The sequence below is a fragment of the Natator depressus genome, chromosome 5 (genome assembly GCF_965152275.1).
Source record: "Natator depressus isolate rNatDep1 chromosome 5, rNatDep2.hap1, whole genome shotgun sequence".
Lineage (NCBI taxonomy): Eukaryota > Metazoa > Chordata > Testudines > Cheloniidae > Natator > Natator depressus.
The window spans coordinates 18,879,445-18,900,919 of NC_134238.1; the positions used below are offsets into that span (position 1 = coordinate 18,879,445).

General features: G+C 36.4%; 1 protein-coding gene across 19 annotated transcripts in view; it reads right to left on the bottom strand.

The window, feature by feature from the left end:
* Nucleotides 1–1,062: 1,062 nt before the first annotated feature.
* The window catches only part of TCF4 (transcription factor 4), a 316,621-nt gene continuing 296,208 nt past the window's right edge, over nt 1,063–21,475 (bottom strand). For 13 of the 19 annotated variants that reach the window (XM_074952379.1, XM_074952376.1, XM_074952383.1 and 10 more), the window contains 5 exons: nt 12,301–12,436; nt 10,802–10,964; nt 7,591–7,820; nt 6,052–6,192; nt 1,063–5,524 (listed from right to left, as the gene is read on the bottom strand). In XM_074952379.1, the coding sequence (XP_074808480.1) occupies nt 6,056–6,192; nt 7,591–7,820; nt 10,802–10,964; nt 12,301–12,436 (666 nt within the window). In that variant the 3' untranslated portion in view covers nt 1,063–5,524; nt 6,052–6,055. Of the gene's footprint in view, nt 5,525–6,051; nt 6,193–7,590; nt 7,821–10,797; nt 10,965–12,300; nt 12,437–21,475 lie in introns of those variants that run through there. The other 6 variants (XM_074952375.1, XM_074952374.1, XM_074952390.1 and 3 more) reach the window with 2 other exon arrangements.

The window sequence follows — 21,475 nt, forward strand, 5'->3', positions numbered from 1 at the left end:
AGTATGTACAAATTGGAAAACCGTGGTACACATCTGGATTGATAAGATCCAACAGGGCCAACCAGAAGTTATTTTTGTAAAAATGTTAATACAATGAAATAGTGATTGTGGTTTACAATATTCAACTTCTAATGATCATTCATCTCAGGTCTTAACTAAGCTCTAAATGCAAAAATGTAGCAGAGAAAGTTCTGCCAAACAGCTGAAATACTGATCTTGTAAGGTGAAAACTGACTGGACATGGCAATCTGCAGCATATCAAAGTACTAATACAGTTAATATTTCCTCAAATGCATAGCTTCAGATTTTACAGATTCAATGTATTTTTCCAATGGGTTACTGCTTTAGGAATTTTGCTTTGGTTTTGGTTTCCATGTGCCCCAGTACAATTTTTATGACACTTCTTCCTTGGTGTAACATGCTTAATATTCTTTCAATGGCTGAAATAGTTTAAAGGTGAAATACAGATGTTTTACTTACAGAATAGAATCAGAGCTATATGATAATGAGAGTGAAAATGATCTTACATTTATATAGCACTTTCATCCAAGAGGACCTGGAAGTGCTTTACAAATATTACCAACAGATTTAAAATTACAGTGAAGTGCAGCCATCTATGGGTTGAAATACAGAAATTAGTTTACAGTGTAGTGTCACAACACAACAGTTTAGGTCACAAAGAAAGAACGCTGTTTTCTATTAAAATACTATAATATAAATAATATTAAAATTACAGGGAGCTCTAAGTAAGCAAATTGAAATGATCCAAGATGGAATTTGGCAAAGACACCTGCGTGAAAGTGAACACCTTTTACTTTTACCAAAACAAAATTCTATGGGAGCTTTAATAATCAGGTGGCCCAGACCTCATTTTACGTCTCATCTGAAACATTACGTTTTACGTCTCATCTGAAACATAATACCTCCAACAACACAATGGCAGCATAACGCCATTGGTTTACTCAGGGAATAATGCCATCTCGTGATCACCAATACCACTTCCTGCAGCACCTATGGGTATGGATAATGCAAAATGAAATGAAACAAAAGTGTCAGAAACAGTTTATAAAAATGGCACATTTATTGCTACAGAACGGTCATGTACATGACGGCATCGAATAACTACAGATGAGAAACAGGTAATGGCCTACACCAAGCTGTGTATTTTTTTTTGTTTTTTTGTTTTGTTTTTTTATGTTCTTGAAGGAACTCCAGCACACAACCTGTTTGGACACTTCTACAAATCAGAAATACACCAAAAACATGAAAAAATCGAGGCACTCAGCCACACATTGAAAACAAGGTGTAACTGTTTATCTTTTTTTAAAAATCTTTTTCCCTTTTTTTCATTTTTTCCCATTTTTTTGTTGTTGTTTTGTTTTTACTGTTGTAGCTATGTGAACAGTCGCAAAATTTCCCCTGTTGCGACCTACAACTAAAAAAAAAAAAAGCTACCATACAGTTTCATCTCAGTAACACATGGTAAAATAACATCTTTTAAATAGTAAAATAAAGTAACAAACTTTTACTCAGAATGATTCCAAAAATCTACAAAGAAGAAATATTCAGAATCTGACAATTTTTTTTCCATAATATTCATGGTATAAAAGGATTGCTCCTGTGAAAAATAAGCCAAATATATTTTTTATTTTTAAATTTAGGGGTTTTTTTACTACTAGGGTGTACTACAGTCTATTTTATAGCAAAAAGAGCACTAGACAAACGAAGCTTTATAACAAAAAGCCAGGCACTGATACATGGTAAATCTCTGCTGTTTTTTTTTTCTTATGTTCACTTAATTGCATCACAAGTAACAAGAATGAAAAAGGCCACAGTTCATATATTTTCACCATTACATAAGTCTATAATACTTGAAATGAGTATGGTCAAACCAGCACTGCACAAATATGAATCAACTTCAAGTCCCATGATAAAGAACATGTCCTTAAAAAACAAACAAAACATAAACAAAACAAAAAGATAGGCCCCAAAAGGCCATGGTGCCCCATGTGTTGGAATTAATCATATTCCACCTTTTTCCCCCCCAGTCAACCAGTGGACTAATTTTTATTTTTTGTGCTTGTTTCCGCCGAAATCTCTTCATTCCTGGCAATATACTGTATAGTTCACTTCTTGACACAGATCAGATTCTGCCTGGTGGATACAAAGATGAAACTCTCCTATCCCTGACTCCCCATCCTCTCCCACCCACCATCCCCCCAAAAAATCGGAAGACTGAATCAGTACAAGTTGCATCACTGGTAGGACTGACAGTTGTATAAACGTTAGTGTTCCTTGCAGCTACACAGAAGACAAATGGTAAAAAGTTCTAGATGAACAGATTCCCTATTCAGCATAGTCATAAATTACTTGAATGTGGAGGTGGATCATTTATTAAAAAGCTGCTATTTTAGTCAGTGTTTCTTAAAGAGTTTCTAAGCCAGGTTTATTACCATATAATACACAGCCTTCTACAATCTTAGTATCATCAGCTAAAATACCTGTGACAAATCCAGCGTGGGACACTAATTCCTCCCTTGGGATGGGAAATAATGAAAAGAAAAAAAATCAAACACTATGCACTTCCTTGTTCATTTTTTTTAATCTCAGACTATCTAGAATCTGAGTGGTATGAAGGCATCCACACAGTTAAACCTAGTGCGGATGAAGGTTTACCTTTCAAAGGCTATTTTATTCCTAAAAGGGAAGTCTGCTATAAAATCACCTTATTGAGTGATACAGTTCACCAAAGCTGGTGGGTAAAAACTGAAACTTCTACTCAACTGGAGTGAGAGACAAATGTAAAGACAAAAAATACAGAGAAAACCCGACTCCAATTTTTGTTAAAACTGTCAATAAAGGCAAACATTTATTTTTGTTCAGATTTTTTAAGAGTAAACATTAATTTGGTTTTATAATGCATTTTCTGATAATAGTTATCAGAAGCAAAGCTCTTAAAATTCTCCAATAGTCAAAGGGCTATTTTCATTCCCTAAACCTGATGTGTACACGTATAAATAAAAGCGAATATGATCTGTTGGGTTATAACTTTCCTGCAAAAAATATGGTTTGTTCATTGTTGTTTCACTCTTCATATCATAGACAGTATCAATGCATATGATACTGATAAAGAGAAACCTTAAGGATACCAGCACTCAAAAGCAAAGTTATCATTAACAATGAGTGAGATTAATCTTTATCACACCCATTTTCATATAAACCAGGCCTATTAAAAGACCAGCATTTTTAAAATAATATTCATTTGTAATTCTGAATTAACCCTTGTGCCTGCTGCTCTATTGTATATACCTAATGATGTAATCCACCTCCACATTTGAGAAACTTATCAACAAATGAAAGCATTTAAAATTTTCCCACTACCGAACATATTTACAGATTTCAACACGCACACAGCTAATCAAAATGTTTATGGGTATGTAGAAGGTGATCACATGTTAACTATCATATTTGTTCTTTACGTTTTCAGAAACAAACATAAAATTCAGATTCTTGTATCTCACTATTTCATTTAAATGAGACTTTTTTCAACCACACAGATTGTTTTTAAACAAAAAACTGATACAATGTATTAAAACACATAATAACAAGAGTCTACATGTAAAAATATAACTTTTACATACACAATTTCAAAATAATGATACGTTTGCCATTTGTTGCATAAAATTTACAAATGTATTTTTCATTACTATATAACTGGCAAAACAGGAGAACAGATGGAACATTTAGACCATTTTGATGGATTTATGGCATTTACTCAGTGCTGATAGGTGGAAAATCTACTTGAACAGGGAGATTTTATTTAAAATACATGCCAGGTTTGTGTGGCTGTAAAAATAGAAACTAGAATTAGAGACAAAAGGATGCTGACAAATACTTAACTAGGAGCACTATCTGTTAATTGTACTGTACACCAAAGTCAATCATTATAAGATTCACTATGGAAGTTGGTTCAGTTGTGCCCAGACTTCAAAGCTAGTTGTCTGATGAGTTGCTGTGCCATAGTTTGATCTACGTTACTATTAAATATGTTAAGTAAAAACTTCATTCATACTGGCCAGAGAAATACTGTACTACCCACCCACCCCCTCCTCAAGAAAGTGCAACTTAATGCTTTAGGACTCATAAGGCTTGTTATAATGTTGCATGATGACTGAATATTGGCATTTTGCAAATGAAGGAGGAGGCAGCAAGTGGTCTACATTTAAGTAATCCACTTGAAAACAAGAAAAGAATGAAAAAAGAAAGTCAATCAAATCTGTCACACTGCTTACAATTTTCCCAATTGATGGTTTTTCCCCCCCAAAAAATCTGACCGTGTATTCAGAAACGCCTCACTGCACACTATTTAGGCTACACACATAGGTAACACTTTAACTGGTTTGTTAAATCACAGCCACTTTGATTATGTAATGTTTCTGATGATATAAACATTGGAAGGCACAGTGGTAACATTGTAGCATTCTAACCTTGTACCTCTGAAAATCCCAGAATAGGGTCAACAAGAGCAACATTACGATTCAGACAAACTCATTTTGCCACGTCTCAGTAATGCAGCCTGTAATATCTACACATGATGCGACTTTAAAGTCCTGTGTTCCTAAAAGACTGGAGAAACAACTCTCTACCTACTTATGAATGAGAAGCAACGTCAGGGTCAGCATTTCAGCCTGCACTACCCCTCCAGAGACAGAGTTGGCACTACAGGTTACAATAACAAAAACAGGGGAGTGGGACAGAAATAAGACCAAAAAATCCTTATTTACAGTAAAATCTTCTTTTTAAAAAAGTTAATCAGTACTATTTTTTTACAGGAGCAAAAAAGTCTGAAACAAATGAACAAAAGCTTACCATATTCACTAAATTTTTAATATATATTTATATATATATTTATATATATATATTTGTCATAGGTCTATAAGATCCATCTGTTCCTCCTACCCTAAGGAATGGCTAATGTCATCACTTCAGTTTTCATTAGGACGTTTGCTGGTTTTGTAAATATCTGGGCAGCAAAGCTTCCCTTTTAATATCCAGTAAGTATAAACACTAGCTGTCTAGCACACCAACAAAAACGTTCATTTTTTTCTTCAGAAGTACACTTTTTCATTATTGCAAGTTTACAATTTTAAATTAAATATTTTTTTTCAGACTTACAAATTAATTATATTTTTTTTTTCCAAAAGAAGTTTAGGCACAAATGCATTGTCCCACAGTGTGGAGAAGATTGCCATTCAGTCTCTAGGCTGTGCATTTACAGCTCGTAACATACTGCTTTAAACATTCTGAATGATATGTTAAAGAGAGTCGTCCCTCAAGTTGCACTTTTTGCTTTTGTTTAATAATCGGGAATGCTGAAATCTCTTGCGTCTGTGATTCTTAACTACTCAGACTTGTCTTATATTACAAAAAAGGGGTTAAGGAGAAGTGTTTATGTGGGATTAAGATAATACAGCTGTTAAGGAAGTGGTCTCTTGTTTAAATGAAGAAATGTGGCAACTTGGACCTGTGAAAGAAGGGAAAAAATAAATCAGTCAAGTATTGTTGAATAGACACAACTTTATCTTCTTTGAATAAATGATTTGAACATTTTCTTGGAAATCTAAGTGCAAGTGCAAGACGATTAAATTTAAGTACATTTTATAAGGAGGGGCCTAATTTTATTCCTAGTTGCACATATGCAACGATAAGAAAGTAAGAATGGCCATATTGGGTCAGACCAAAGGTCCATCTAGCCCAGTATCCTTTCTTTTGACAGTGGCCAATGCCAGGTGCCCCAGAGGGAATGAACAGAACAGGTAATCATCACGATATCCCCACGATATCCATTCCCAGCTTCTGGAAGAGGCTAGGGACACCATCTCTGCCCATCCTGGCTAACAGACATTGATGTACCTATCCTCCATGAATTTATCTACGTTTTTGAAACTCCCAATCTGGTCCAGAGTCTACAGAATGACTCTGTATTAGGTGTCTTTTGCAGAATTACTTGTGTATTCATTGTGTTTTGGTCACTGCTGAAAATGAACTTGCCTTTTTACATCTGTCCCATATGATTGGATGCATCTCCCATCCCAGGATGGGGTCCTGCCAAGGAAAGTGGAGGGGGATCTGAAGACACTTTCTCTTCTTCCCTTCTTTTCAGACATGCTGCTTTAGGGTTCAGATTCCTTTCTGTTGAATTGAAGCAAAAGGCCATTTCAAAAATGTTAAGTTTATACCAAAATGATTTGTTTACTGAATTTGCATCTGGCACAATTAATTTATCAGTTACTTCTTATAGATTTCCAGTATACTTTAAAAGCTTTAGAGCGTGTTTTACAAGTGAACATCCAATTTTCTTTATAACATGAAGTCTTTGTCATTAGAATATTCCTTCCAAGGTATAGAAATTTAAAGGATGGCAGTTGTGATAGAGGCATGGTCAGCTTGCAGCTCAGTATGTAAGCTTTGCAAATACCTTCATGTTTATGCAATGGCCAAGGGGTTAGCCAAGCTTAATACTACTTAGAAACATCTTGGATCTTTTTAAGTAACTCCAAATTTGAATATTGGGAATATCGGGGATGTATGTCAAAGACTAAACTGTCTTCCTCATTTTCTCATTAAGGTCAGACTTCCAAAAGATAATTTCAAAAATGGAAAATAAGTCTAGAACCACAATGTTGAATTGGAACCCCAGATCCCTGCACTCCCAAACACTGAGTTAGTGAGCTCAGACTTGACCTCAATCATGCAGATAGGACGTGTCTCCATAATATGCTGAACTGAAACCTTGAAACCCAGGAACTTAGAGGTACACCACCTGGATTGGATGCCAGATGTCAGTGTTGTAGGCTTGAGTGCATTTTTAGAATATTCTCTGTATCACCAAGTATTACAGACTGGTACTGTATGTTAGACAGGCCTGGCTAACCTCAAAAGAGTTTGTTTTAACATGACTGAAGAGCTAGAGGAATTGAAGAAGATGTGGTAACATTTTCTGGCGGTTGGTAATTTACAGGTTGACTGCCTTGTCTTCTTTTAGGTAACAGGAAGCATTTTTAAATCAGATTTTTCCACATGGCACATTAGGGTGTAATACTGTACATTTTGTTTAGGAAATATTTTTCAAGTTTAAAAAAATTGGTAATTTCTCAATTATTTTTGCCTCCTGGTTCTGGGAATCAGATTTTCCTGCTGTGAATGTATTAGTGTTTAGCTGCAACAGCTTTAGCACAGACAGTGCCAATGGGTTAATTTACTATTGTTTCATTTCATGTACTCTCACACAGCCTTGAGACTCTGATCAGTCAAAAAAGGAGATGGATGAAAAGCAGGCTACCGACATTACACTTTATGTATTCCAAAACCAAGGGTTCTAAATCTAATGGAAAGCAAAAGGAGAGTTTTTCTAAGAACTGGAGATAATGACAAAACTAAAGAATTATTCTTGCGCTATTATACATGCATTTGCGCATAAAAGTCTGTTTTCATCAGCACCTACAACAGCTTACAATGATTCTTGAGAACTAACGGAGCTAAATGCTGCTGGATATATAACCTGTTGCAGAAGAGCACTGGCAAACTGACCTCTGACTTGCTGTTCTAAGCTGAGGATGACAGCCACAGCCTGGTGTAGAATCAGGAGTTTGGTTTGGGGCTTGTCACTCTTCAGATGGAGTTGTACCATCCGGCCCAACTCCTTGAAAGCCTCATTAATGTCACGCACGCGTAGGCGCTCACGAGCATTGTTGGCCATTCTCCTTTCCTTCTCTCGCTCTGCCTTCTGCTCTGGTGTAAGGTCTTCATCGTCATTATTGCTGAGAGACAAAAGGAACAGGGTATTTTCTAATGGTGTGGGAAAAAAGTAATGCAGACTTTTTAAACAGATTTTATCCTAAACCACTGCTACCTAGACAGCAATTTTCTGGCTAATTCTAACTTGCCAATAAGCCTCCACTCCATGTACAATATATTATTTGCTGATAATCATATTTAAATCGCTCTATACAGTTTGCTCTGAGTAGAGCTCCTGGGTTTGTACTGAAGCCTTTACCAACTAAACAAAACAGAATACAATGGCCTCTGCTAGTAACAACAAGAGAAAACAATACTTTTCAATAACATATTTTACAAAGCAGCACCACAGCCAGTATTGTTACATTTGCATGCATGACAAATCCTGGGAACCTATGTAATTGATATTTTAACTACAACTCCTTTACATTTCACATTGCACTTTGAACTCACAGTGAACACACGAGTCTTAAACCAAATCAAGTTCCAGTCATTTTTTTATATTTGGTATTCTTAAACAAGGAATATAGAAATCGTTACGGGTCCATGCAGCTGAAATTATATATAGCCCTTGGGGTCACTGAACATAAGGGAAGAGAGACCCTTTGTGCAGGACTAAAAGGAAAGTAATAGAATGTCCTTACCAGGGAGCTGAGGAGTTAATGTAATGTGCTAGATTACTGTCTTGCAAGACTAAAAGGTAGGAGCAGAGCAGGTAGAATGTCCTTACCAGGGAGCTGAGGAGTTAATGTAATGTGCTAGATTACTGTCTTGCAAGACTAAAAGGTAGGAGCAGAGCAGGATCATGTGACTATGATTAGTGACGTGCATACAGATTATACCTTTTTTACCCTACAATTCTGGGCATGGTGCCAATGGCTACCTATCCCATTCCCTATCAATGCCATTGTGAGTGGGTTCATGGGTCAGATAGAGGCCCCTTACTCTTCTATAATTGATGGGTGGGCTACTTTATCTGCTGCTATCTGATAATGTGGTATAAACTGGGGCTCTCCGGCCTGGGCAGCTCAGAAATAACAAACCTCAGCCAGAAGGGGGACACCACAGACGTTTTTCACTTTAGCTGTCTGTTGGGCGATTCTGGAAGGACCAGCCCCTGTCATTTAGATGGTTGGGGGGGAGGGGGCGGCATACTGTACTTGGATTGGCAAAGTCTGATGCTACCTGTGTTAACACAGACTACCTGTGTTAACACAGACTTGGAAAGCCACGTAAAGTTGGATTAGGAAGCATACAAGCACTATCAAGTGGCAAACAGGATGTAGAAGCAACATAGTCAGGAAGGCCCATGAAATTTCTGTGTAATTTACAACTGGATAGAGTCTTAAGTTTAATTTCTGCATCATTTTGGGCAATAAAACAGGTTTCTATCCTAAACATAATGACAATAATTTTAAACTGAACACATATTTTCCAGTGACTCAGTGGCTAATACATATTTTAAATTGGTTATGCAAATATATTGGTAAGTTTAACAGCCCTAACACAACATGTATTTAGAAGTATAACTAAATAGCAAGAGTAACCTTTTAAAGTTGTAAGGTTCTTAAAAACAAAAATAACAGTTTACAAAAACCTCAAAGCACACATTAATATGCATAAGTGACAGCCTACTTGTTAAATTAACAAGAACTGAGATCATCACCCTGCAGCAGCATAAAGGTGCTTTCCTCTTGCCATATCATACAGGGACATGAAAGCACCTTGTCTAAATATGATTTTTCCAACACATCATTTATTATGAGAAAACCTCAAGTGTCATACTTTTTACTCTGATCAGAATAGATGTGTATGTAATTAATATTTTTAGAAATCAATGAGTTCCTGTCTGAGAATAATGAAGTCCTGAATTCTAAGGGTTTTTTTTTTTTTTTTTTAATATATATGCTTGCTCTGTGCTACCGAACTAGTGTTTCTGGAATAAAGATGATTGATCTTATTCACAGGCTTCCCATTTTCAGAGAGTATCCAAGACAATGTTGTTTTGAAGGAGAAGTGACAGCCTCAAACCCGGATTTATCTTTTTAAAAAAAAAACCAAACCAAACCAGGAGAGGATTTGAATTTCAATTTTATTGGTATTCTTAGCTTTGATATAGGACCATAAGGTGAAAATCAAATGCTTGACTCCATACACCAGGTCCCAACATAGAACTCAGCCTTGACAGGCCACTAGATATTATTGTAGTAGGAAACTTCTCCTTTATCCTGGTGGTTAGTGCTTAGGGCTTCTATGAATGTGAGTAACATTCACCAAGGACATAAGGTCCAAGATGATAAAATCCAAGGATATGTCTTCACTAATACTTTGTAATATTTTATATAGCATGCAGAAAATATTTAGCCCCAGTGGCAATCCAATCATGCATTTCATGGCCATTGATGCCTGCAGGGGAGAAATGTTTGTCTGTATAAAGATACCAAGCCATTCTTGGGAGCAGGATGTGATATGAAGACCGAGCTTCTCCTAAAAGCTAGATAAAGGGCTGGCGTAAACAGGCATAGCTCCAGTTAGTCCTATGAAGCTATGCTGATTTACATTAAAACAGGATCTGACCTAATGGATTTATTTAAAAATGTAAGAGACACCAGTACAATATGTTGGACACTGGTAAACTGTCATGCAAATGTGATTTGTTCTGAGAACCATACATTAAAAAGTGAAAATAAATATTTTATTCCAATTTTTAAGCAGAGGTGTGGCTGAAAAGCAATCTGCTAAGCATATTTTAATCTTACAGAAATGTTATATTGGGGATAATTTGCTTAGTGTCCAATTTCATGATCTGAAAGGAATTTTCGGAAGTCCTGGAGTACAAGTATCCGAAATGATACTGTTCGTACTACCAGAACAAGCCTTCAGTTTCCTCTTAGGCTGTGGTTTTACCTGCCAGGAAAAAACTCATGAGTTTCTTCCTGTTCTGTTCACTTCATCAAAATCCAGTAAAGGAATTAAATGAAGCGACACTATTATATACTGTTACCTAGATCTTGACCTAGTAATTGATTTGATATCCTTCTTGTCATCGTCTAGTTTCTTGTCCTCAGAAGACTTTGTGTCCTGGAGGTTTTCATCTCCCTCGTCATCAGATTTGATTTCAGAGCTGCCTGAAGATACACTCTGCCCTTGCAGTCCAGTTGGCATACCTATGGGAAAACACAGTGATCTTCTGTTACCAACGTTTAAGCAAAGGTTTGAATGCATTTGCATGTATGTTCCTTATTAATGCCACCTATTGTTGGATCTGTGTTCCCGTCTGTTCTTACAGCCACTCATTTGGACTGACTGGTACAGAAGGAAGTTTCAAGAATGCAGCTGCTGAAACCATTTTTCAGCACTGGCTTTGAGGCTCAATTCCACTTCGCAATCTTTCTGGAATAGATGATAATTTCACTGTCTACCAAACATCAACTAAATTGCAATTAAAATCATAATCATGGAAATCACACACCTCATGTTCTGATTAAGAACCCAAGTGCCTATGAGCTATTACACTAAGCTTTTTTCCTTGAGCAATGATTTAACAGGAAATAGTAATAAAAGACTGCTCCTCTATAGCACCTTCCATTCAAGGATCTGAAGGTACTTTACAGATTCATTAGCTTTATCATTCCTATTTTACAGAAGGGAAACTGACACACAGAGAGTTTGTGATCTTCACCAGTCTCACGCATTAAGCCAGTGGATTGGCTGTGTAATAAGACCTAGAATTCCTAACTCCCAATTCTTTGTTTAAACACTAGACAATGTTTCTTCTTCTTAAAAAAATTCTTAATATGCCATTCCCATAAAATAATCAAAATACCTTAGCCATGAAGAATGAGTAAGAGCTTGTAAGCCATCATAAAAGAAATTTTGAGTTGTTTCTTCCATACTTTAATTGTAAAAATAGCAGCCTCTAGGAATAAAGATAGACCCTAGATGTACTCTAGGTTCAGTTAGTTTCACACGTATTTTGAAACAATACTGCATCTATACATATAAATCTTACAGGATTCACAAAGCACAGCAAATACTGTAATACAATTAAAATCACTTTGGTATTTTACCTGGCATCTAACTGAAGTCAATGGGAATTCTGTGTGGAATGGAACCGCAGGGTCTTAAGTTTACTCTTTTTGATTTTGCATCCTAAAACATTTTCTACATTTTTCTACTGCTTGACTTACATTAGTACTAGAACTTGCTGTCCTGGGCTAAATTGCTTGGATGCTTGTAATTGTGATTACTAGAGCGTACCAGATAGGATGTCTGGATTAATCAGAACTCTATATCATGTTACTCCTGACTCTCTCCTCCCACTCAAGTTGCACTATAGTCTCATTGTGTATTTGAGTGATCACTACTATGAATCCAAGTTGACTCAATTCCAATCACTGTAGCATGTATAATTAAAGTTTCTAAAGAAAAATTTTTATATAAATAAACAAGCATTTAAGACTGCTGCCTGGAAGAGTCCTGACAATATTTGGGTGTACTTACCCCTGTACGGATCTTGGGGTGGATTTAAATCAGGGGAAGTAGCAGACTGAACTGGCAGCTGTGGAACTGGAACCTGATTTGGCACAAGCGAATGGCTGCCACGCAGACCGACACCATCTTCACGATGAGCTCCAACCTGTAAAGAGAAGAGTCACTGAGTTTAAGGTGATATGAAGGTGAATACGGATGTAACAAGTTCCTGAGACAGTGAAGAGAGACTAAAGGGAAAGGCAGACATTTAAAAATAATGTTCCCTGTAGCTTTTTCACTAGAGGGCGCCGATGTACTGTATATCTACATAATATGCAAAACCACTTAACACTCACGAAGATGCTGTGCAACACATTTAGTGACAAATATGGCAGAGTAGCTCAGGCAGGTAAAACGTCAAATTGTCTCCCAGGGTGCTGCAGTGGAGCGCACTGATTCGTACCCATCTGTCTTCTATCATGTCCGCCAACAGATCTGACAATTATCTTAATGCCCATATGCTTAATTGTGGGCTTCTCAATTCCCCCATTGCTATCGGAAATCCTGCAGGAATTTAAATTTGGCATTCAACTTTCATTTCAGGGGATAAGATTCTCAAGCCTGCCATTTTTTCCCCCATAATGCCAGCTAAGGCTCTGACAGCGGAAGCTACAGCAGTATCTGACACAGCCCCTATTCGGCACAGATATAATGAAACATTACCTGGCTTTCCAAAGCTAGAAGCCCATTCCAAATTAATGTTCACTGTATTTCATTAACCATAGAGTTCCAAATCCAAAGGGGCACCATTCCTGCCAACACCACGACTCCGGGTAATATACCAATAAAGGTTTTATTAAACACACCAGTAATGCCATCATCTTAGCTGACAGTGCAGGCACAATGGAAATACATCCATTTTTTTCCATGTACACTGCTCATTGATGCACTTTTGTCATAAGCTAAAATTGTCATGTAATTAAATACAATGGATGGTAAGGAAGGACAGTTATTTACTTCGAGAGCAGAATTCTCAGAAGCTGTGAGTGGATAGGCACTCTGATTTCAAAGAGCCTCTATAGTACACCACTGGAATTGCAGGGAGCAATCTCTTACATTTCTTGCGTTAAGACATTCCTTAAAGCCAAATAACACCTTGAATGGTATAAACCAACATTTCTACATGTAACAATGTTCATTCTGGACGTTCTCAGGTGCTGATCCTACCATTGCATGAAATGTGTCTCCACAGATTCCGCAGAGAACTCTAAATGACTCTTCATTCTCAAAAAGTATTATCCATGGTCCAGTACTCCTGGAGTATTAAAAAGACTTAGGAGTGTTTCTAATCAGACTTACAAGATAATATAGTCTGATTGTTACCAGCAAGGCAAGACCACAGTAAGAAACGTAAAAGAGAACATTTCCAAAGGGGACTCAAGGAAAACTTTTTTTTTCAGACTAAATTCAGATAACCAAAAGCCAGTGTAATATAACAGAGATAAAAACACTCCCCTTTTTGAAACACTTTAATTTTTAAAACATGATATCTCAAGAGGAGACTTTGGAAAATTAGTACATTTACTCATATATTTGGTTACAAGAAAAAAGAAGGTGGTGTAACTTATGAGTCTAGAGATCTAAAATGCCACCACCACAGGAATAGCGTTGCACATAAGATACAAGAGGTTTCAAGAATCTCAAAGATTCAGGAGAGAAATTCAGGAGCACCCTGATAAAAAAAGGGCCCTTAAGAGCAACTTCTTATTTGTGAAAGGAAAATATGGTACTTTTTCTGGAGATGGATAGAGTTTAGGTTTTGTAAACTGTAGAGGATTTTCTGTGGTAAATCTGGGGGGGACAAGTGTAGGAATCCATTTGGTTTCACTCTAAATGATGACACTTTCACTTGGAAAACAACCACCAGACTTCTTTTGAGCTACTTGAAGGCGTTGATATACTTTGGCAGACATGTCATCCCATTCAAAATGTCTACCTCCTTTCGGCCAAATTGTAGTTGACATTAAGACTGTAACTAGGATGGCTAAATCCAGGACACATGATTCTGAGTGTTCATTTTGACTGAGTTCCCTAATGGTATAGTCTATGGTTTTATTATAAAACAAGGAGACATCGCTGAAAAAATCCAAAATTTACAAGTCGGAAGATTTTATTGAAATCTTGAATTTAGAGAGAAAGGGATGAAATTGCTGAGAACTATTTTAGTGAAAATGACTTTTTTTTAACCAGTTCTAATAAAAACTACTAAGAAAAGCCGCAGTCTTCTCCTCTTCTTCAGCTTCAAAAGAAATTTTGGAAGTAGTATCATCACATTTCTCACAAATAAATGGGCAAGTTTGTCTATTTATATTTCCTCTTTTACTGCCCACAAATCTAGCAAATCTGTTGAAATTAACAAACACTTGTTGCAGTGAACTGGCCATAAGCCATATATTAGGGAAAGACCTGGTTTTATCATCTGTTGATCCACTACACCAATGTACTCAACTTTGCCCAGGAATGGCTATCTCACTCTCTGTGATATGAGTAGTAGTCAGAAAGGTCCATCTGGGCATTGTAAAGCTTCAGACTTTGGGGCCCTCAAAACATAAAAAACTTATATCTTCCCTGGCTAGGTTCATGAACTGCCATAGAGTTTTGGCAGGGCTGAGTTTGACCCAAGAACATTGACTCTATTCCGCTCTGTTCATGGCTATAAAATATAATTATGTGACCATCTGCATGTTCTATCTTTTCGGATATTTCATTTATGAAAATCTGTAGCTCATTTAAGACTGTTCAATGCCAGGACACTGTACTGCACCTGGTACTCCTGGAGGGACCAAGAGATATACTATGAAGGTTCTTCAGTCTATTTTGGACGCATCTTTTAGAATAACTTGGGGATTAATCATTTTTCATTTTATCTCTCTCTGTTCCCACAGTCAGTTATTTCAATGTAACCAAACAACGTATATAACTGCCCATTTTGTGTCACTCTCACACTCCTCTACCTTCCCTTATGTCTTGGACTTCTCCCTTGCCTACAATGCCTCATCTTCTTCAAATCCCCCCTCAAAACATGCTTCCTTCCCTGAGTTCTATAAACCCTAGTCATCTCCTCAAAAACAGTTAAAAAGAACCATGAACTACATCAACTTATGCTTAACATCACTGCTTTATCACTGCCTTTTGACATTACCCCTCTCTTTCTCACATCTACATCTATTTCAACTGTAAGCACCTATGGTCGGGATCAATCTTCGGTGACTTTGCTAAGCCCAGCATCCCACAGTTGTTGCTAGGTAAATGATAAATAAATAGCATAAATTCATTGCAGCAATGGCTGAATACTTTGATGTCAGCATTAATCCAATCAGAGCACTTTATCAGAAGTAATGTGGCTTTACTGTCTTTTGAGATACCTCCTGACATAAAATGCACAAGCAATTTTATCCTTCAGTCCTAAGCACATAACCAGTCACCTTGATTTGAAGGGGCAAAGACTGTTCCAGAGATACCACACTGAACTTTATTTTTATGTAAAATGTCCTTTGCATTCGATGTCCTGAGAGCCACGATGAATCCCTTAAATTGGAAATGGAAAGACAGAAGAGTGGAACTGATCAGAATATGCTATGAATAAAACTCTCTTCGTCTTCCCTTTGTTGCAATGTGCCAGTCATAATTGCTTATATGAGAAAAGAAATGTCATTTTGGTCTACAACCTGATGTTCTGGAACTGAACACTTTTCTTGCTTGGTGGGCAGTTCTGAGGGGGAGTGCCAGCATGTAAATGGGAACTGTATAACCCCCCCCTTAGATATATAAGGTCAAATTTTCAAAAGCACTTAAATGACTTAGAGCCTAAGTCCCATTTTCAGAAGCAACTTAGGCACTTTAATTGACTTTCAGTGAAATGTACGCTCCAAAGTCATTTAGATGCTGTAGAAAATTTTTACCCACAGACAATATATTTTACTGATGTATAAAAGTGTGCCAATTACTATTGTATCTAGGTGCATACGCATATACACACACACTGTAAGGCCAAAACCAATCTATACATCTCTGTCGACAAACCGAGAGTCTGTCAAACCAATGGAGGAAGTGAATTTCAGTCAACTGTACTCCACTTAGAACATTCTGCCATCAGATATCAGACATTCATATCTATCAGCTGTATGCTAAAGCACATCAGCTGATCTCTACAGTTGTAAGAGAACACAGGAAAAGAGACAGTGGCTTATTAAAGTAGCCCTTAAAGTTCAAGAGTGCAGTTAAAGTTCAATTGAATGCAGAAATAAAACAGTCTTTGATGCACAGACATGACCAGCGCTACTAAGCAGAGCAGATACCATATTAGGTACTAGCTGCAACTACAGATAGAAGGACCTTCGAAGATTGCCCTATTTAGACAGGATAGCAATAATGATAAAGATGTTGATTACTACAGTAATGAAGGGAAGAAAGAAAATCATGATCACCCTACCTTGTGCTGACGGAATAATATACTCCTTAGCCACCTGGGACTCAAGAATCAAACAAGGTTCCTTCCAGGAATATCCTTAAATTATGAATCTCATTTGCAAATGGTGGACAAGTCCTTCAGCAATAACATCAGAAGCCAATGCATCTGCTATCCCCAACCAATGAGCATCTTGTCTGTGACACAAACAACAGTTTTTCCCCAAGATAGAGTGAAGTTATGACTCATTCCCCTGGCTCAGGAGTGAAGATCTATAAATAATACTATCTTTAGAGAATCAAGCTCAGTTTGAAGTTCTATTAATACTTCATTTATTGACCTGTCTTTAAACAGACCCCTCGTTGAACATTCAGGAGATGAAAAAAAACCCAAAGTGAGTATGGGCTCTAGTATTTATGTGTAACTCTTTGTGTTTATTTCATTTAGGGAGTCATAATAACAAAAAAATTCTATTCTTGAGATTTTTCAGCTAAAAGGAAATATCAGGAGGTAGGCATCAAAATTAGGCTACTGGACTTTTTAGTGTTAAACTCTTTGACAGGTGTTCAAATATTAGGATGATGGTTGTAGAGAAAACCCAGATGGAAAAACAGATATTTGTACTGATATTTTTGTTCGTCTTTCATGGATTTTTTTTTTAAATTTTATGAGCTGAAATAATGGTAGATCTGGTTCTCACATTATTTCCTGTGACCTTTTATATAAAGTACTGAGATATTCAAGTATGAATACCAAGCTTTTCGGTTTATGCCTTTTCACTTTATCTAGATTTTTGTGGGTGCTACGTGTAGCCCTTCCATAATACCAGAAGCTATGGTTTTCAAAAGTATATTGCAAAAGTAGTTTGAAAAAGGGAAAATACTTTTATAGAATAACAAAATATCTCAAAAGAACCTATTCTGTGAAAGCACATGGAGGTATCTAGAACAGAAGCCTCTTTTCTATTAAGATTTTGGTTTAGCGGAACTAGAATATAGATTCAACCATCCCAAAAGAGATGTGTATGTGTGGTGGCATTTGATGGTTTTTGGGTGTCTTTTTTTTTTTTTTTTAAGATTCACATTTTGTTTTCTGTTAAAGCTAACATGAAACTGCCTGAAAAGTTAAGACGTTATTAACTTGCTAAAACTAGAACTTGATTAAAGGAAAAAGGTCACTTTGTCTTCTGGTGCATTCATCATGTTTCTACCTTTGATTTAAAAAAAAAACCAACCCAACCCACTTTCGTCCTCTGAAATCTGTCAAGAAAAACAATTAAACCCATGCATTCTCAATTTTCTCGATAGTTGAAAAAATATAATTATAGCTCATTGACCTACAGGCAAAGGCCAGGGTGTGTAACAAGTTCACTGAATTCAACAGTTGTTCCAACTAGCCCATGATTCGCAGATTTAAAATACTGGCACTTTAAGTTAGGTGGCCTTTGGCAAGTCTCTGTCTTTCTTTGTATTTTATTATATGTGCGGTGTTTAATGTAGACTGGTAAATATCACTGGACCATATCATGCTATGATATTTACGCAGAACCCCCACTGGCTTGAATGGAGATCCTGCTTAAAAACTGGTGGCAAATATGGTCCATTATATGTATCCTGTAGCTATCAACAAACAACAACAAAAATACATTTACTGTTTTCACTCTCTTTGTTTCCAGGAAGTGTTTTTGAAAGTAATTATGCTTCTGTGTTTAAGATGCCTATTTCATGGATGTGAAAATGTATTAAATTTCATTTGGCAGTTATCCAATCCTTGTTAATACTATCTCCTGAGATACGTGTCTCCAAAACAGGCTTTAGACCTAAGCTACTCCTCCACTATCATTCTGGAAGTGCATGGTTAGAGCTTTGTCAGTCCAGGAACAGCTAGTTAATGGAACTGATATGTAACTTACCTAACCTCACCTTCATGAAAGTGTTATTAATAAGTGAATTGTTTGCAAAAGGATAGTGTCACCTTAGCTGTTGAATATGAATAGCTATATGTCTTTGATTTTCAAAATACTGATCTTTAAACTACAGATGTATGATCAGAACCTTAAACTTGGAAATAAAATCTAAACAGAGGTCACAAACAAACCTAAGTGTGGATATATAGGTAGATTAGCTAGATATTTGTTTTTCAGCAAACACAAAGAGAAAAGTTGACATGTTCTCACTGTAATTAGATACCCACTGACAAAGAAAACTGTTTTGGTATCTTTGAATTGTAATCTCCCCATGAAATATCAATTACACCTGACGGTTCAAGAGTGCTAGATTCCAGTTTTAATTATCTTGTCAATATCTCCATCATATCAAAAGAAAGGAAACTTATTTTCTCTAAAATGAAGGAACACTATTTAAACCAAAAGTGCATCTATAAAAGTGAGAAACAGTCATACAAACATTACTTTGATTGCTCACAGATGGGCATTTGCAGTTCATGAATTGCAGGTAGCAGACAAAAGCTGAAAAAGTACCCCTTTGATTACAGTTAACTCTTTCCATACTGAGACACAGCACTTCAGACAATTCGTATTAACATATCTCGGAAAGAATCTGACAAATTCTACTCTGAAAACAAAGATGCAAAGGGAATACTAACAGGTATTTTATAATGCTTACAAATTCAGGAAGTTCAACTGAATGATTTCCCATCTCAGGATCACAGCTACATATCGCAATTAGGAAGAGTTTAGTTCAAACAGCCAAAGTCATTAATGAATTTAACGAGCAACTACCTTGGTACCTTTACAAATATGATGACCTTGTGTTATCCAATTAGATAAATAAAAACATGTGGCAAGCAAGTTGTAAAGTTATGCATGTTAACATGTGTTTAATATTGTCAAAATTTATAAGTTTGACAGAAAGCAGATTTGCGTAAAGCCCTTATAAACCTCAACTGCTATATTACAAAGGGAACAACACAGGCCACTTTGACACAAATGGTCTCTCACTCTATGTGCGCATTATTGGTCCAAATTATTCACTCTTATTTTACGGCACTGAAGTCTTTCATCTCCATGCTATACAATAATAATTTCCATATGACCAGTGGCTCAGCAATAAATAAGATCAAAAGAAAAAGGAAGGATTTTTATTTAAAAAAAAAAAGACATTAAGGGTGGCATTAAATCAGGAAAAATAGCAAAGTTCAACATTTTTTTAATACAGGAAAGAGTACCAAAGAATACTAAGCAGCTTTCCAAATACCTTATGAAAAGGCATTTTGCGAGCAAGTCATATGCAAAATCCATTTAAACGTAGACAAAAGTAGCAATGCTGAAGTTCAGTATTTATATATATAAAAAGAGTGCCACGTCTTAAGTAGAGGCAGGGAGACAGTCTGAACAAAACAGTGGCTTTCATGTTATGTACTGTATGATAGAATGCTGCATGGCAGCGCTCCATGCATTTCTCTATAGTCTTTCTGTTCTATTTAATGGAGGTAGGCTTGGGTAATCCAGTGTTTCTGAGGGAATCACAACATTGCTCAACTCTAACACATGAGCTCTGCAAAAGGAAGTTTTATTTGGCATTACACATGGACTGGAAGTGAAGAGCCAACTTCCCAAACAAATTTTCTTCTAGTGCTTCAAAAATTACAGTGTTAATCTCCATTCCCAAACAGCTGTTAATAATCTGTGATTCTAAAGAGAGGAGATGCGTTTTCTTAATTCTTTCTGCCTATAGATACTTTAAGTACACAACGATTCTGCATGTTTTAGCTTTTGCTTTTTAAAGACTAATTTAGGTGCTTATCTTATTGGTACAATTTGCTCAGTCTCTATTCATGCTCCAGTATAAGTACCTAGTGAGCATTAATTCAATGTTCTGGTCCTCCACACTTAAACAGCATTTCTTTCATACTAGGGGAGACAATTGAAGTATTTTAAGAGAAATCAACCAGTTGCAAACTACTATGGAGAGAAGTGGGTTGCCATGGCCACTGAAGTGAAATCCGTGAAATAATCCTTATGATTTCTTTCCTACAGGGATGACTATTCATTTAAGTATTGGCGAAATCCAGAATACAAAAGGTTCTAAAACTACAGGATTAGGAATATTAACTCTCCTTCATTTATCTGTGAGTGAAAAACATAGTAAACAAATCAGCAAACTTAGAGAAGTTTTATTTCCTTTTGATACCATATTCCATTCTAATAGGAAATATCCTCCAAAAGATTATGTGGCCAAATCGGTCTCTGCTGCTTTCTTTCCCACTTGTTCCCAAGCACCTGCTTTAATGGTGACCTCAGCTCTACACCTCAAGTTTCAGACATTTCACAAAACAGCTTTTTAAACAAAAGCCAGCTGTTTCTCATCTAGACTACAGGGGAAACAAAAATCAGGGCAGCTTAGAGGAACGTTACCCAGAGACTACCATTCTCCAATAACTTTCACACACACTCGGCTTCACAATAGATCCGTCCATGTGTGGAAACCAAGGAGCTAGCTAATGCTAAATTAAAACTTGGAAACCAAATACTACGATTTTAACAATACACCTAATTAACTCTTTAAAATGAATGAAGTCATTGTGTCAGGACAATGTTTTTGAAAAAGGGTGTCATTTTAAATAATAATTAATGGATTTTTTGCTGATTAAAACCAACAGTGTACTTCAAAAATGGTATTAAGAATATGATGGAGGCTATAATTTACATGAAATTAGGAATGTCAACCAATTAGAAAGAACATGAATGTTATATAAAAGGGTTACACTGCTGCTTGT